The 18,188-nt window shown below is 40.6% G+C and overlaps 1 protein-coding gene across 1 annotated transcript; it reads left to right on the forward strand.

Moving 5' to 3' along the window:
- Positions 1-1,207: 1,207 nt before the first annotated feature.
- On the forward strand, positions 1,208-17,629 carry wsb1 (WD repeat and SOCS box containing 1). The gene is made up of 9 exons (XM_054794070.1): positions 1,208-1,603; positions 4,513-4,681; positions 4,774-5,057; positions 6,470-6,601; positions 6,997-7,097; positions 11,849-12,021; positions 12,439-12,552; positions 15,621-15,728; positions 15,822-17,629. The coding sequence occupies exons 1-9, from the start codon at positions 1,564-1,566 to the stop codon at positions 15,982-15,984; spliced, it is 1,284 nt and encodes a 427-aa protein (XP_054650045.1). The 5' UTR covers positions 1,208-1,563; the 3' UTR covers positions 15,985-17,629.
- The last annotated feature ends 559 nt before the right edge of the window (positions 17,630-18,188 follow it).

Genomic DNA, 18,188 nt, shown 5'->3' on the forward strand with positions numbered 1-18,188 from the left:
ACATGAAGTGTAACAATGATACCAACAACTGGGAAGAAAAACAACTGGGAATGCTGAAGATCCATCATTCATGAAGGTATAACATCATTTGAGACAAAGTGAGGAGCTGGAGGAGAAGCGAAGAAAAAGGCGACTTCAACCCAGACCAGATCTACCGCAGGGAACAACCTGCTCAATCTGCAGAAGATCCCTCACAGCCTCCTGAGGGTACACCAAGAGTACAAATATGGAATAGCGAGAAGACCATCATCCTTTGAAGAGGAGAGATAGCCACTACTATTACTACTTCATCTTTTGAGTGCATAAGTACATTTAAACTAAGAAGTATGTCAAAATGCAGTGCACTGTCTGTACTTGGTTGTTGCATTCAAAAAGGTGAGAGTGCAGAGAGACACTTATCACCCTTTGGCTACGTAGCGGAACAGAGATTAACTCCAAATTGAGCAGCAACCCGTAGCAGTGGAAAGTCATGAACAAAAGAATGTGCAAACTCAGGAACTAAGTACGCAGTGAGGGAGGGGGGGCGATGCTGTTTATTTTTGCATGAATCTGATAAGTAAATACAGGGCCAGTTGAATTTTTTCAAAATCTTTGATTTGTTTATCATCACTTCTGTATAATCACAATAAAACTAATATTTTAGGCAAACAAAAACATGTTTATGAACAAACATTTGATTATTTGTAAACAAACAGTATAAATACTAAAATATAAGACAGTAACCATATTGACAATACAATTCCCTTTTATTACATACAATGTTTGAATAAAGTCCTATCCATCCATTTTATATGCCGCTTGTCCTCGCTAGGGTCGCAGGGTATGACTTTGGATGAAAGGCAGGGTACATAGACAACCAAAGTACGTGGGTTTTCTCCGGGTACTCCGGTTTCCTCCCACATTCCAAAAACATGCATGTTAGGTTAATGGGATAGGGATAGGCTCCAGCATACCGCTGCGACCCAAATTAGGATGAGCAGCATAGAAATTGATGGATGGATGGATGATAAATACACACAGAAAAAAGCCCAAGTGAAATGCACAAATAATCAACATTTTGGGTTTTGTGTAAGGAATACAGATGACAAATGCATACGTCAGTAATTACAAACTCTCGAGTGTTTTGCATTGCAGGAATCCACACAAAAGTGCGCTTAATAGTATTACTATGGTAACGGTAATGACGTCAGGAAACCCCGCCCATACACAGGCCCTCCCCCGAATGAAAATAGCCTGCTTCCAATCCGGTCTAAGGTTAGAAGCCATAAAACAGCACACTGTGATTTTGAATGACGTGACGGACAAGTGAAATGGTTTTATTAGACAGAATAGGACCGGCCGTGGAGTATTGTAGTTGAAGTAATCAATATTTCAAGAAGGTTTTGCGACAACTGCGCTTTCCACACAGGACTACTGGTTTGACGCGGAAGGATCTTTTCTGACTGGAGCTGACGTTGGAAGTGGGGAAAAAGGCGCTTTCTACATCCGCATATTTACTCTCGAAGTAATCCGTGTTTTACCGTCGGTGCTTGGCTTGTCTTCTTGGCCTCTGCTTTTATTTAGATGGCAAGCTTCCCAGACACTATAAACGAAAATGATATAGGTAAGTAAACTCCGACCGTGTGTCATTTTTCTGTGCACTTGAAGGCCCGCGTCTCTGCGAAACATTGTACGTTTTGTCATGCCCACCCCGTGTCAACATCGTGGCTTCCGCAAATATATGCCATAATGGCGGAAGTTTGTCGTAAAAAATCGTTACCGTTTGCCAGATACGGTGTCTTCGTGTTTAAACGGTTTTCTACATTGTAGACGTTTTTTTTTCCCCCAAAAAAGTCGGTCGCCGACACGTCGCATAGCTCGTCACGTCCTACTTCTTCTTGTAGGACAAGAATGTGTGTCAATAGCTGCGAATTGTTTGTGTTAAATGCTCCCTTCGGTCGTCGACGTAAAGTTGCATCAAGGAAAAAAAAATGTTGTATGAAAAGATCAATGTCACCGTATCGGACCCGTCCCTCCCCCCACACTAGTGTCAAGTGGTGGGCTGTCTCGCCTGGTTCGCTACGTGCGTGTTCAAACGTTGACGTTTCATCATAGCAGTTAGAATACCGATTACCTGTAATTCACTAAACTCAGATTTTGACACTGATTTAACACTTGACTCAAGTTACTGTGATTGTTTAGTAGATGGAAGTCCATAGTTTCTTTACTTTAGCTTCTAAAGTCTTAATTATTTGCTTATTTTTTTAATAGAGAGCCCAGCGAAGCGGGACTATGCTGTGTCTGTTTAAACGTTGGAAGAGCAACATGCCTTCTTGCAATGAGATTATTAGATGTCAGGTGATATCTGAAACAGTCTCTGGTGCGGTAATACGAATACTTGTCGGACAGTTCCCGTTGTTTCCGCATTGAGCACGGAGACTAGTGACGATGTTCGACTACACGCCGGCACAAAGAAGCGCGTCCAAGGTAAAAATGTTTTTGTTTCGAGTTTTGGCAAATTTTTAGGAAGATGCCTATTAGATGCCTATATATTTATGCAACGGACCACGAGGAACCCCTTTGTAAAATCTGTAAAATCCTGATTAAATACGACTGTTTGAACAAAAATGGCAGCAATTTGATTCAAGATTCAAGAGTGTTTATTGTCATATGCACAGTAAAACAGGTAGTTCTGCTATGCAATGAAATTCTTGTTCTGTTCATTCTCCCAAAAAAAGAAAGAAAAACACAAGAAAATGAATAAGAACATCAGAAACATAAATACCAATAAATTAAGCAACAGATTTGGGTCTTCTTCCAGAGCATCTTCACATTGTTTCACTGATGGTGTGAACCTTTTTGCGTTTTCTGTTAGAGAAATAGGCTCCAACTTCGGTTGAACACATTTGTTTCTCTTTTATTCTACAGTAGGTCAGTCTTTTCAAGGTCAGGAAATTGTGGTAGTCACAGCTATCTCTTTGAATATCTCCCAGGACAGTTTGAGTAGCTCCCATCTGATCGAGCTGTAACCTGGCTTTTGATTTTACAAGTCCTACTTGAATCACTTGGTTTGCGTCTTCAGTTAAAGTCTTGTGACTGCCATTTGAGGTCATGATTTTATTTGGGTCTCCCTGCCTGTCTGGTGGTGGGAGACTTCTGTGGAGTTTGAATTGCGTAAGCTGCACATATTTCTCAAATAATGTAACAGCTTCTCCTCTTAGGCTTTGTGGTATTCATTTTCCATTTGGTTTGGGAGAGCAAATCCTTGCTTCGCTTTCTGAGCTTCAGTGTCAGACTTTTTCCTGGGTTAAGGGAGAAGTTTCATGGCTTTTTTGTCAACCCCTTGACTGTTGTGAGTGGTCAGTATTTGGGGCCCTATGATTTCCACGGAATCATGGACGGAATCACGGAATTGGCCAATAAAACAGAATCTACTGTTAAATGCGGAATCTTGGGGAAATGGACATAATGTGAATGGAATGCTGTCATCATGAGGACAAGAATGTTGCGTGGGGAAGTATTCTCCTGGCGGACTGCTCAATCGTGGCAGAATTGCCTCACAAACACTAGCCTGCCCCCTCCCGAACAAAAAAGGCTTGGCCTGAAACACCGGCAAATTTACTAGCTATTTAAAAGGTCCATCTGCAGCCACTGAGTATTTGCAAACAGCTGAAAAACAAATGCTGAAGCAAACATTAAAAAGTGGGGGGAAAAAAAAAGTTGACTGCAAACAAAATAAGAAATAATCAAAACATGCATCACATTACTAGACTTGAAGGGGTATTTCGGATTTTTAGACATGATGTTGTATGACATCCCCATCAGCGGTGTAGTTCTCCAACAGCAACTCACCCCCCACTTGGTCTCCTAAGTCAAATTCTGGTCTGAATTCGGTGATGAAGAATGTGGTTCCAGATAGTCTTTGAGGTTTGGCTTCTCAAAACAATATGCGTTCAAAAGAGTAATAATTTGCATCACAAAAATGCGTACTCGAAAAAATGAGACCTCACAAATCCCTTGGCATTATATTTGTCTCCCGCCGTATCCCTGTACGTGACGAAGACGCTTGCATCTACCTCCGCGACAGAGCGCCACGGCCATCTTGTTTACGTGTGTGTTCCACAGCGGGAGATGACGCAAGCTCTTCGTCACATACAATAAATGTAAGGATTTTTGCATTTAATTAATGGACATTTTATTTACTGTCACAAAAGTACACCGTTTATCAAATTTTTACGGAATTTGGAAAAAAAAAACCCACAGCTTTGATAGTGCCCTAAATATATCTTCCACATAGCTATCTTCTTCAAGAACTTTGTGTTCTTGAACAGCATCTTGCAATCAACATTTGCAGGAACTTTTATTGCCAGGAATTTACCTGGCCGACTTTAGTGCAATCGCTCCGCCACAGTTACATTTTGCGCTGTACACAAAATAAAATGAACTTGATCTTCTTCTAATATAATGAATGGCTTGTGAAACGTTTTACAAATCTGTTTCAGTGATTGATTTACAATGTGTTTGTGTTTACAGGTAAGGCTAAGTTCATTGGTGAACTCCTGGTGCCTGTTGCTCCCTTTGACCAGAAGTCAGGGCGCGAGACGTGGACAGTAGCCTTTGCGCCCAATGGTTCTTACTTTGCGTGGTCTCAGGGGCATCGTATTGTCAGGCTTATTCCCTGGACAAAATGTCTGACAAACTTGTAAGTATCACCTTAAACAACATAACATATGAATTCACCACTAGAGCCACTGATAATAGCGGCACTTGGATATTTTTACTTTCTCATTTTAGTTCTATGAGCCAGGTTGGAGAGGGCACCAACGCTTTAAGCCCCCGACACTTTTCCCGTCAGAACAGTGATGGAGGTCAGCTAATACAGACAGCGGGCGATCCCCGAGAGCACACGATTGACTGCGGTGACATTGTCTGGGGTTTGGCCTTCGGCTCGTCTGTGCCCGAGAAGCAGAGCCGCTGCGTGAACATTGAATGGCACCGGTTTAAATTCGGCCAGGACCAGTTGTTGCTGGCAACTGGCCTCAACAATGGTCGCATAAAGATCTGGGATGTTTACACAGGTGAGAACAATTAAGCATTTTTACGCTGCAAAAAACCCTTCTATTATAATGTTCATGCTGTCAGTAATACAGTGGAACTGTGTCGACCAACTCCTCAAGTTCTGCTCCACTGTGTTGTTCTTATTCTTAAAGTGACAGCTTCAGCTGACATTGACATACGTGGTTGACCGCTTTTGTTGACAAAAAAAATCATTTGGACGAAAAATCATCTGTCCTTTTTTTTTTTTTTTTGGTCAACATGTGTTGTAGTATGCTTAACGACCAACACAGCAGCATGAACTACTGTCAAGCTACAGAGCATGTAGTCAAGACCATACAGTAACATTTCCACAGCAGCTCAATATAAAATCATATGAAACAGAAGTTTGAGCAAATGGAAGAAAACATCAACAAACTGCCGGCATCTGAACAAAGTCACAAGTAAATGTGCAGGCAACAGCTGTTATTAGTTTCAGTTTTGATTTATGTTAACAACCGCTTATGCCGACGTGAGGCAGCCAGCCTGAGGGGCGTAGACTTAAACGTCTTCCACTGCATTAGTGTTTATTTTTGTCTTGACATGTTTGTACATACTTGTCTCCCATGTTTGTTTGTTTTTTTTTTTTAAAGATTCTTAGGCCGTTATCTTGCAATGCACATCCCGGTCTGCATTTTTATACTGTACAGACTGTAATATAACGTACTTAGTCCATGTTCGAGTTCCACATTCTTAAGAGCAACTGCACTTGACGTTTGCACCACGGGTGCACAATAAATAATGATGTCATACCGATCAATCCAGTAACAAAAAAATAGCTCAGATAACCGATAATGTAAAAAAAAAAAAACACTCCAATGGGGCAAGATTATCCGTACGGTGCTGAAGGTGGGTTAGGCTGAGCAAATCAAGTGCTCCTTTTCTTCTATGTGGCATGCTGTAAATACGTGTCGTAAACAAACATGGCGTAGATCATGTGGCACCTCCCCCCCTGCCTCAGAGATCTCGTGCACTAGTCATACCAAACATTGCACACTTGGCGACAAGAGGAAAAAAAAAAACATCGACTCTCAACACACCAAACCTCACCAGCCACCCAAAACACCAGCATAGAAGCTGCCCTAAAGCCAGCCGCAAAGAAAGGCTCCCATCGCCACGCTGTCCTCCACCATCCACCATTGTTAATAGTAGTGATGTCATGATATTTGGTCAGGACAAATCTACAAGTACAGTTTGTCATATCCAACTTTGAGTTGTTCCTGCCTTCAGGTGTGAACAACTGCAGGTAAAAAAAAAAATAATAATAATAATACATATAAAAAGTTGTCGGTTATTGGTATCGGTCTTGAGAAGCAGGAAGTTATTAGTATCGGTTTGAAAAAAAAACTTCATCCCTAGTTTGCATGCATCGTTACATTTTGATTGCATTTTGCAGGAAAGCTGCTGCTAAATCTGATGGATCATTCTGACATAGTGCGAGACTTGACCTTTGCTCCAGATGGCAGCCTCATGCTGGTCTCTGCATCCAGAGACAAGACTCTCCGCGTGTGGGACCTCAAAGATGACGGTATGTACTGCTGATACATACATATATATGTACAGCGCATTCTTCATTTGTTTTTTGCATATTTTTTCCCCTTTTCATTTGAGATGTTTTAGCTATTCATTCCCAAACATTGACTACATGGCAGAAATGCCAGGAAGAATTCATGTCAGACTGGCCAATAAGAGGAAAAGACGGAGACGAGGTGTTTTTTTTTGTCTGCCAGAAAAGCGAGCATCCCGTGCAAAGTATTTTTTTTCCCCACCAAATACTAAGTCACACATGCTTGGGCTTCAGATATTTACTTACAATCCAACGCAAATTATTTCATAACCTTTTTTCACGATGTGTTACAATAAAATTACGATTAAAAACAAATAACAAAAAAAGCAAAATGATGTTTGTGTTTTTTTTTTTAGGTAACATGGTGAAGGTTTTGCGGGGTCATCCGAACTGGGTCTACTGCAGCGCCTTTTCCCCTGACTCATCCATTCTGTGTTCGGTTGGAACAGGCAAAGCTGTAAGTAGACAAATTTCTTCTAATTTACTGTGATTGCATTGATTTGCTAGTTTATTGGTGTGGTGTTGCTTGTGAATAGCTATGCTCAATGAACCTAGAAATGGAATGAAAACCCATCACAGTACTGCTATCCCTTTTTAACATTAGAAACGACTATGATCTGACTCATAAGTGACTTGCATCTAAAGCTTGTTTGGTTTTGTCTACTCTGGGAGAAATTAATCTGGTGTCCTGAAGTTTGCAGAACTTCCGACTAAGAGGGTTTTTATTCGGGCTAAGAATCTCAGGGCACCTAAAGATACAATACGATTCGCGATACTTGGCTCATGGTAATGATAATGTCTTGATAGATGATATGAAACGGTGATGATATGAAACAAAAACACAGAAAAAATGCTGTAGATATTTGCAGCATAATTTAACCAGAGAACAAACAGCAGTAGTGCAAAAACAATGACACTGTTTCAGTGCAACATAACTGTAAACAGGACAAACAACCACATGTCTCTCAAGTAGATCAAAAATAAATATTTAGTGTTTGAATCTAAAAAAACCCAACATTTTCACTTCAGGGTGGTAAACGAGGTGGCTGTGCATGTTTGTCACGCCGACAGTGTAATGTATTTTAATGAAACAAATCTTGCATACTGCAAAGTCCTCATCCAGCTTTGGCTCATCCACACTATAGAAAAGCCAATGTCAGTCCACACTTTTGATTTCAGTTTAACTTCATGGCGTCCGTTTTCTGCTTGTGACTTTCACCCCAATTTTCTGCCAGGAGCGCCTCCTGGATGTCATGTAAAATGGTGACTCAATTCACTGAGGAGGAACGGTGAAAGAAGCTTATAGCAACTATATTTTAACGATAATAAAAATACTGATACGTGGCAAGAGCGTATCCTAAGGTTAAATCTTGTGATAGTTTGCCATATCGATATTTCGTCAACCACCTGCTCTTAATTATATGAAGACACACAATTCTTCCTACATCCAATTTGCTTTCAATTGCATTGTGGGAAACTGAAACACGCGGAGGTAGTTTAAACTAAAACCTGAAACAAAAAAAACAGTGAAAAGAAGGTCTTTTTTGGAACTCAAAGTTTCATTTTCTTTAAAACATGTTTAACAAAGAGTTCATCCATAGACTGGCCGTCAACTGATTGCAGTTGTCATTTGAATTAAATCAAACATCGTAGTAGACATGGTGGTAGCTTTGACAGGCTGTGTGTCCCTACAGTGTGTGTGTCTTGCTCTCCCTGTCACAGGTGGTGGCAGAGCTCAGTGTGTGATTGATTTTGAGGGGAGCGCCGCGCTGACATTTTGCGCAGCCGGTGTAAACCGGGGATGCACATTGCCCAAAGGCCTGGCCAGGGGCAGCTTGGCACCTGACCCGCAAGGTCATTCTGTACGTAGGTGCTGCTCCGTGTCTGTCTACCTCTGCTGTCGCAGTTCCTCCTATTTATTTTATTAATTTCATCTTAAAAAAAAAAAAAAATCATTAAACTGGTCATTAATTATTCCCTCTGTCCACCCTCTCACCACCACCTATCTGCTAAACCCACAACACCCCACCCTTATTTCTAAATACTAGCTTCACCATCTACTGTATCTACACATTCTAGATTGTCATTTGGTTAGATGTACTCTCTAGTAGACTTAAGTGCCACCCATGTAGCCTGAACACTCAGAATAGGCAGGTACCAGGGCTTTTGCGATTGTTGTGCGACTTGGTACGAAGGCTGTGTTCACAGTTGTATCATCAAACCAAAAGCCGTGCAGTAAAAAAGCTTAAATTCCAATCCGATTGGTGATATTTGCGACGTATTACGTATACAGCGGAACACGTTTCTGATGACACCCCTTCTACTGAAACGACAATCAGCAGTTGTCCACACAACTGAAATCAAAATCCAAACTAGCCATTGCTTGCACATTTGCTTGTGTAACTGGACAGTCATGTCGCTGTAGTTCAGGCGTGTCCAAATTGTGGCCCGGGTTCTATTTGCGGCCCGCAGCTGGGTTTTTTTTGTTGGCCCGCGGCACATTTAAAAAATAATACAACTTAAAAAAAAAAAAAGAGCAAAAATTGAGAAAAAAACAGCAGTAATTTTACAAGAGTAAAGTCAAAATATTACGAGAAAAACGTAATTTGGTAAAAGTAATATGATAAGAAAAAAAGTAAATTTATAAATAAAAACAAACAATGAAGTTGCAATTTTTGGAAAATTAGGTTGGGGGGGAAAAGTTACACTATCACGAGAATAAAGTCATAATTAAAAGAAGAAAATTTACAAGAAGAAAGTTGAACTATTTGGAAAATGTAAAAAAAAAAAAAAAAAAAAAAACAGCAGAAATGAAAAAACTCAAAATATAAAAAAACTCTTTAGTGAGGAAAAATGGTGCAATTTTAAGAGAATAAACTTGTAATATTATAAGGGACAAATAACATCTTAGTAACATTTTAGTAGCATAGAACTGAAATATTAAAGAGAAAACATATTTTGGTTAAAGTCTTAATATATGAGATTACTGTGCACATCACAAACCTTTGGGAATAAAAAAAATTGGGGAATAAAGTCATAATTAGGTGTGTAATGAGATGATTGCATGTGACATTTCATGTCACCGTTATTGTGACCAAAAGTATCACTTTATCACGGTTTTGTTGAATGTGCTATAAATATTTAAAAAATACTGATGCACACACTGAAGTCTATTAACAAAGTTGTATTTAAAAAAAAAAAAAACACGAAAAAAACACATAAAACACACACAAATATACTTTCCTTGGCAGTTGTGTTACTGTTGGAGTTACCTGCTGCACGCCCACTATGTAAATAAGGGAAAACCAAATGATGTATGATGATTATGGGCCTGCAAACAAAGCGTAATAATGAAGTAGCAGCGGTTGTACACAGCAGAAAAGCCCTGAAACAATAACGCATTTTGCTCTGCTCCAGTGTTTGACATTTGTAGAAACATACAGTACCTGTCGTATGAACACACTACTCACTGCCGAGTTCGCTAAAACTTAAGTTTCCTTTATTGACTAACTATAGCAACGTTTGACATTCAGCTAGAAGTTTACTTACCTTACACTTGCTGAAAAGTTGTGGATGGTGGCCACGGAGATGGCTCATCATATTGGCAGTGGTAGCCCCATTTGTGGATACATTTTTTTTTTGTCTGTATCTTTATAGGTTGATTGTTTTCAATTATTGTCCCCTCATAATCCTTTGCTAATCCAAAATGTGTCCAGACTGGTCTTGTTCTTCAGTAGCGCTGTTAGTAGGGGTCCCGCCATGTTTTTTATAAAAATTTTGGATACCTCCATTTAGTGATAATGACGAATTTGACAATGGTACAACATGTTGACATAAACGCACAGATTTTTTGTAGAAATGACGCCTTTGTGTCGACAAAAGCGGTCAACCACGTGTGTCGACTTCAGCTTATATGAGTACTTTTTACTGTACTGTAGTAATAAGAACACAGTGGACCAGGACTTGATGAGTTGGTCAACATAAACGGGGCCGAACTGGTTCCACTGCACTGTAAAATCTGCATTTCCACACAAACCAAAATGCGAGAGAGACATGTTTGTCTATGCTTTCTGCCATTATGTGAATACAGGCCCGTGTCTTTGGTCGGCGGCGTGTTCACATTTGAGCTCAAATGACCCGCCTCTTGAAGAGGTTTCAATCCGCTTGGGTAGTGCACACCAGGGTTAGGGTTTACCAAATAACCTGCAGAAGTTCAGTTTAAATGTGGCAAGTGTGAACACAGCCAAAGAAATGCGTACCTCGCACATTCACAGTCTGTGTTTTTTGTTATTTCATCCACGCAACGTTTTTGTTTTTGCAACCTTCAACATTCCTAATCCATCCATTTTTAAAGTGACAAATTTCCATGCTGTTATTCAATCGGTTAATTAAAAAGTAATTACTTTTTATTGAGCATTTAGATTGCCAGCAGCCTCGACTAGCAACTAGCCACACACACACACACACACACACACACATACACACACACACACACAATGTCCAACAACACAAACATGATGAGGTGCAGAAGTTGCATATTTTTAGCATGAGACCTTTTCCCCCAAGTAAAGACTGATAAATGCTGGTCATAGCTGGCTGTTAAAAGAAAGATGTCAACAAAATATTTGTGTGTGTGTTTTGTGCGTGTGTGTGTGTGTGTGTGTGTATGCTTAATGCTTTTGCCAGAGGTGTCAACCCTTTGGCCATAAAATATTCTTTTCTCTTGCAGTATCTGTCGTAGGCTTCTGCCGGAGGTGCGAGCCTATTGTAAACAGAGAGAACTAAAACTCTGAAAGGGGAAACCAGTGGAGTAACATTATGTTACCTTAAGTTACTACTTGTTTCATTTTCTCTTTTTTTTTTTTTGTTAAATGAATAGAAGTAATGATGTAGCTTATTAAATATTGAATGAATAGAGTTTATAGAGTTAAATGCTGTAGTTTGAAATGTTAGCCATATTTATAGTCTGAACTGACTGTTTAATATACTGTATTTAATAGAAGTATTGCAAGTTTGACATGTAGACTTCCTTCTTTGTGTACCCTTTTTGCTTTAAGTAATCTGTATATTAACACCAATTGTCTTTAATTCCACTTAATTTAATTGCTAAACTATGTATGTGCAGACAGTAATGTTAGGGGTAAAATCATACGTCGATACTGTCCTTATCATTCCGTGGATTTTAACAATCCTTCATTCATGTTGCAGGTGTTCTTATGGAATATGGATAAATACACGTTGATCAGAAAGTTGGAGGGGCACCACAATGACGTGGTGTCTTGTGAGTTTTCACCAGATGGGGCGCTTTTGGCCACCGCCTCCTATGACACCCGGGTCATTGTGTGGGACCACCACAAAGCCACCATCCTTCTGGAGCTCGGGTAAGACCTGGATGATTTGTAATAAGGAATGTTTTTCAGGAATCTTGTACATGTGAGCAAATTCAGGCTATTCCATATTTTGCGGCCCATGTATAGAATTTATAAACAAAGAACATAATAAAAGTGTTTGGATGGGTACCTTTCACAATTGAACCAATATGGTACTGACATCCGGTACCTGGGAATCGAGTTCTGAATCACTCCGGCACCGTTGCACACGCAAACATGAATGTCTGTCAAAACATGCAGCCCCACTGTGTGGACTGTGCAATTACTTTTTTTTAAGCACCACTAAAGTTCATAGAACAACTTCACAATCTTCCAGATGACGTCTCTTTTGATACAAGAGTTTTTAAATCTGCACAAACTAGTGTTGTTTTTCCTTCTTCCGTTAATCAAAGTCTTTTTTTTTTTCAGTCACCTCTTTCCTCCTCCATCACCGATTTTTGCTGGGGGCTCAAATGACCGCTGGGTGCGCTCCCTGAGCTTCTGCCCTGATGGACGCCACATTGCCAGCATTACTGATGACCGGTAAGACATCCCTTTCCTTGCTGGCGGCCCCTGCATAACGTGCCCTGAAATAACCTTGGTAACTGCACTCTGCCTCAGTTTTTTTCCTTCTTCCTGGTTTCTGTATTCAGTCTCTCCTGTGGTTAGTGCTGCATTCATGTCCCATGACCAAGTGAAGTTTTATCAGCAGCTTTGTTTTCTTAAAATGGCTCCAGGCCAGTTTTCATTGTTTACACAATTCTCACAAGTTTGAGCAAGGTCTGCCAAGAAACACCAACTTTGAAGAGGGCAGAACCTAAAACCAAAAAATGACAAGCTGAATTCAAAACACATGTGGGTGGGTTTCGCAATGTCAGACTGAAAAAAACAATTTTAAAGGAAAACTTCACTTTTTTTTGGAATTTTGCCTGTCATCCACAATCCTAATGTGAGACACGAGCACATACTGTATGTTTCTCCTTTTTGTACGTTCTAAAGATATAACAGCTAAAAAGATTTAGCTTAGAATGCATGCAAGGGGAAGCACCTATTACGCCTATTAAGTAGTGATGTCGGCTGCCGATGCGCTGTATTTTGAAGATCTGATAATAGCGGCTTCCGCCACAAGATCGGGCCGATCCGGTTGCCGTATCACGTTCGTAACGCAGAGCCACACTCCAACATTGCAGGTGCAGTAAAGTGCCTCAAAGCTGGTTGCCACTTGACTCCTGCCATCCACAAGAAGAAAACGCAACACCATCATGCAGACATGTCCGCGGTGTACCGTGGTTAAGTTAGTTTCACGTTCAACAGCGGATATTCGGCTCTGTAGCTAAAGCGGTAGTTCCCCCTCACTGTGCCCGGACTGCTACGTGGTGACCATCTAGACAACTTATTACCCACCATGTGAGTAATGGTCTCACCTTGGCCACCCCGCCATTGCTTGCACAAGAAGTGCTGTTTTAACCGCTGGTTGTTTATACTAGGGACCGTCAATAAATTACTATTACGCTGAAGCAAGTTTGTTGAAAAAATGTCATATATTCTAAAGCACACCACAAATTGATCTATAACCATGTCAAATGATTGGTCCTACTCAAAGGATTTTGCACACCTATTTTTTCCAATTTAATCCTTTTATTGGATGGCTTTTTTTTTTGTATGAATCTTTTATTGGATTAGGGACCTGACTCGCATAAGTTTGTTACAAAAGCCAAAGAATATTGTTGGTCATGCTGTGTAACAAAAAAGTAAGTTCAGCAATACTTTAGTTGCATTATTTTTAATGCTTTGAAGAGCTATTTCCGTAACCATATTCAGTTCAACAAATTCATGTTTGTAACAAGAGCTTACTATTAAAAATAAATAAATAAATAAATAAATAATAATAAAAAGTCGGATCGGAAGCCAAAAAATGTGGCTCGGGACGTCCCTACTATAAAGCCTTCAGAAAAAAATAACAACGCTCCATTTACATACCTTAATTTGACGTGCATATTAACCCAGCTACAGCGACGTTGTTGTTGTTGTTATCAACATTGTTTGGCCGAAGAACTACGTTCCTGGCGTAGTGACACCATGCCACCCCGGTTAGCTACTAGCCCGCTAGCGACTCACTTCACCACACACACTCACAGTGCCTCAGGCCACTACTGAAAGGTAACGCTACATATTGGAGCTGCCGCCACTGCTGCTGTGTTTTTGTTTTTGAGTTTGGAAACGTCAATGCTAGCTGTACCATTCATTTCTATGTTGCTATGTGAAATCAGTGTGACCAGGAAGTTTCCGGTAATGCTTAAAATGACCAAAATACGGCAACATATTCTAAGTATTACATGTTATCATGAATGTACCTGTGTCCACATGACGACAACTCTCCCGGATTATAGACTCTTCAAACTAGAGCTGTCCTACCTAGTCTTTGAGCACAAACTGATGAAGCCTGCTTGGATGAGAGGTGAAACATTTTCTAATACAAGGGCTGTCCTATCTAGACATACTAGATTAAATACTTTTATTTTGTTGCTTGTCTTCGTATGAACATGATTCAGAGATTTCAATTTACCACATGCAACAATTTCAGAGGCTGCAAACAAAAAACAAAACATCCCAGTGACCAGTATGACACTTGGCACACTGTTCAACTGCAGGCCTCATCTGATCCCTTGCAGTGTTTCCATGGTGTGGTGTTGTTTTTACAGTCTTGAGCGCACAGAGCAGCTACAGTATGTGGCTTTGTTTGGATAGGTCACATGGCTGTCACAAGGTAGCTATTTATCAAGATGACCGCTGGCTGACCAAGCATGAACTGTTGTTTGGATGTGAAGCAGGGCAGGGAATTTCCATTAAATTAATGGCAAAAAGGGGAAAAGAAAATTTATTGCACTTTTTTTTTTTTTGGCAGATGACTGCAGGCCACGAGTTTCAAGTCATCTCATTAATTGAATAGGATCACTGCAAGTGCACTAGAATGAGGAGGAACATGCACAGATCTGTAACAGACAATAACAACTGCAGGCTCTGTAGGTCTAAATGCCAAATTGTGATATATAGTGCTTATATCCGATTTTTGTGTTTATTTTATTTGTGTTTATTTTTTCCAGGTTGAAGCCCTAAATACGCCTCACACACTTTAAATGTGTTTAATCATTAAAAGTATAAAATGTATGAGTACTCGCCACTGAAGGATAATGTAAGACAATCCATGAACAGATGGAATTGGAGTTACGGTGTCGCCTTTAGCCTGGTCACCAGGCTACCGCTAGAGGCTGGAAAAGGTGTTTCCCCAAGCCGCGTCTACATAATGCACACTGCTTGCCTGTTGAAATGCCACTAACAGTTTATAAACAGTTTGCCATTACAGTATATGTTAACCCCTGTTCACCTAAGTTTTGAGGCCGCATTGACTTCTAAATTGAAGCTAGTGCTTCTGCAGCCAAACGAACTTTTGCATCACAGCACACAGCTATGTTGCATTCAAGGACCGGCGAACAAAGTCGGAAATGCGGAGACACTCCTTCGTTCGTGCCGTTGTTGTTGTGTTTTGGGAACGGACATAAACAGGTTCTACCGTACATGGTTTTAACTGTTTCCTGCCTCTTTCTACTTAGACTGGTGCGTTTCTGGAGTATTGAAGAAAGAGCTCCTCAGGCTGTAGCCTCCCTGTCCAACGGCCTTTGCTGTGCCTTCTCTCCTGAAGGAAGTGTCCTTGCTGCTGGGTAAGATGCGGGCGTACCTCCACTCTTCCATGACCTTCCGCTGATTTTCCATGGATTTGCTGCCATTGTCAAACGTTTGCATGTTGTTTGCAGGACTCGGGATGGTGGCGTGCACTTCTGGGAGTGTCCTCGTAGCACTGCCTCGCTGCAGCACTTGTGCAGGATGGCGCTCAGGCGGGTGATGACCACGCAGCAGGTGGAGTCTTTGGCCATTCCCACACCGCTTCGTGACTACTTGTCCTACAGAGTCATCTGATTCTTCTCTGCTGGTCCCCCCGCATCACAAAAAGATGAAAATAAATCACTTAGTCTCTGTATTGCTCTTTTTATAAGCTCTATGCCCGTAAATAATTTAATTTGATTCATCCTCTCAAGATTCTTAGTACACTGTCACAGATGTTATTTTGTATATATTTATTTTTGTAATTGCTTGTTAAACAACAGTATGCTTGGGTTATTATTGCGCTATCAATGCAATCCTGAAGGTCAACGTTTTTTTCCCCTCTTGTCTCATCAGTGTCTTCATCAATCACCACTTTTATCTTTGAAGTATTCACCTCTTCAGGCGCTTTCTGCAATTATCAGTAAACACACGAGCAGTCTTAATCTTTTCCTCTGACTTGAAATGGCTGTTGCACTTAAGTACAAAGAGCTTTTTGTGGGAATGTCTTTTTCTTTCCCCTGTTTTCCTGTGGCTGAGATGATGCGTGTGAGTTTTCATAGTTTTACGTTTGTAAATGTTCTTGTGAATATTTAACACGGTCACTTTTTTTTTTTTTTTTAATAAACGTTCATTAGCACTAGAACATGTGGCAGATCCATACATTTTTTACGTCGTATACACTTACCAGGCAAAATTTGGGACACACTTTTGCATCCTGTTGAATGAGAATGTCTCCAAGCCTTTGAGCAGTACTACACGTTTATTTAGAGCATATCAGTCAACCCAAGCTACTTTTGAAATGGGCCGATTGAGGCCGCTGTCATGCTTTTTATTTGCTCTGTGGTGTCTTACGTGATACATATCTGATACCGGACACATTTCTTGGACATGTTGGCTCTGCGTACAATTGGCTGCAAATTCCGTGTAAATCCGAGTGGGTGCCGAGACTGGTGGGGGGGGCAACTGTTCTATTCTTCACACAGAGCAAAGACACATTTCCTCCATTGAGTGTGAGCCACAATACCCCCCCCCCAAATGCCTCTGCAACTGCTTTGCAAAGAAAAATCACCCCCATATCGCCACCTTTGTTTAATCTGTCCTCAAACCATGAGGTGATGTGCATCACATCCACAGTGCAAAACTTTCTGACTGATTTGCTTGGTAAATATGTCTGCATGTATATTTCATTTATTATGTCAGTGTTTGATGACCTCTCATGAGAGTAAAGCAGTTACGTGCTCAAGTGCTAAATTGTATACAACTTTTATAGGCAGTTCCATGAGGTATGTAATATATAACTTTAGCTTTTTCACCCAATGTGTACTTTTCAATATTTCTTTTTTTTGTATCGTTTTCTTTATAAATATGAAAATATATAAGCAAGGTAATACTCGAGCCAACATTTTAACGGGCAGAGTGATGCTGGTAAATATCAGCAGCTGAGTGTATGTACAATCCACCGTGAAGTTTTAAGATGCTGCGTTTGCTCATGTTGGGTTTGTGTGCGTGCAAAAGGATGTGGCTGAGCTCCGTGTTGTTTCAGTCGGCAGGTCGCTGCAGAGCGGTCGCATTCTTCTGAGCAATAAGGTTGCAACACCTAACCTGTGGGAGTACTTGTGACCTTTGGAGTGAGACGTCTCAGTTCAATGCAGTATGAATCGTTGGTTTACTCTGAATGTAATTTACTGCCGTTTTATGATACCTTTTTTTGTGTTTCAATAAAGGCTTTTTGATGATAGATCTTCTCTAATTTGTCTTTTTCTGGGGATTTGGAGTGCGAAACTGTCAAACATTGGACAGTTTAATTGGAAGCTGTATGAAAGATACGGTATTCTGTCAAATACAAAATATATCAAAGAATATATCAGATCATGTGATTGGTTCTTTGTGGGAGGGGACGGAAAACACGGCCTGGCTTGTAATGGGAAACTCGATGCCTTTTATTGACACAAGTTCATATGAGTTACCAAAGTGGATCGGGGACACGAGTCACTCATCCCAAACTGCATGTGTAGAAACTCGCAAATACGCAACTGAGCTGTACGTGCTGGCCAAGCAACGGGTCAGTGAAACTTGAGTCTTCATTGATAACTCATGAGTCAGTGATACTTGAGCCTTCATCAAGTCCCCATGATTCAGTGAAACTCAAGTCTCTGTCAAGAACCTTTGAGTCAGTGTAACTGGAGTCTTCGTTGATAACCACTGAGTCAGTGAAACTCGAGTATACACCAGGTGCTCGTGAGTCAGTGAACTTGAAGAACCTGTGAGTCAGTGTCAGTGTGTTCGTTGATAAATGA

Source organism: Dunckerocampus dactyliophorus, chromosome 12 (genome assembly GCF_027744805.1).
Source record: "Dunckerocampus dactyliophorus isolate RoL2022-P2 chromosome 12, RoL_Ddac_1.1, whole genome shotgun sequence".
NCBI lineage: Eukaryota > Metazoa > Chordata > Actinopteri > Syngnathiformes > Syngnathidae > Dunckerocampus > Dunckerocampus dactyliophorus.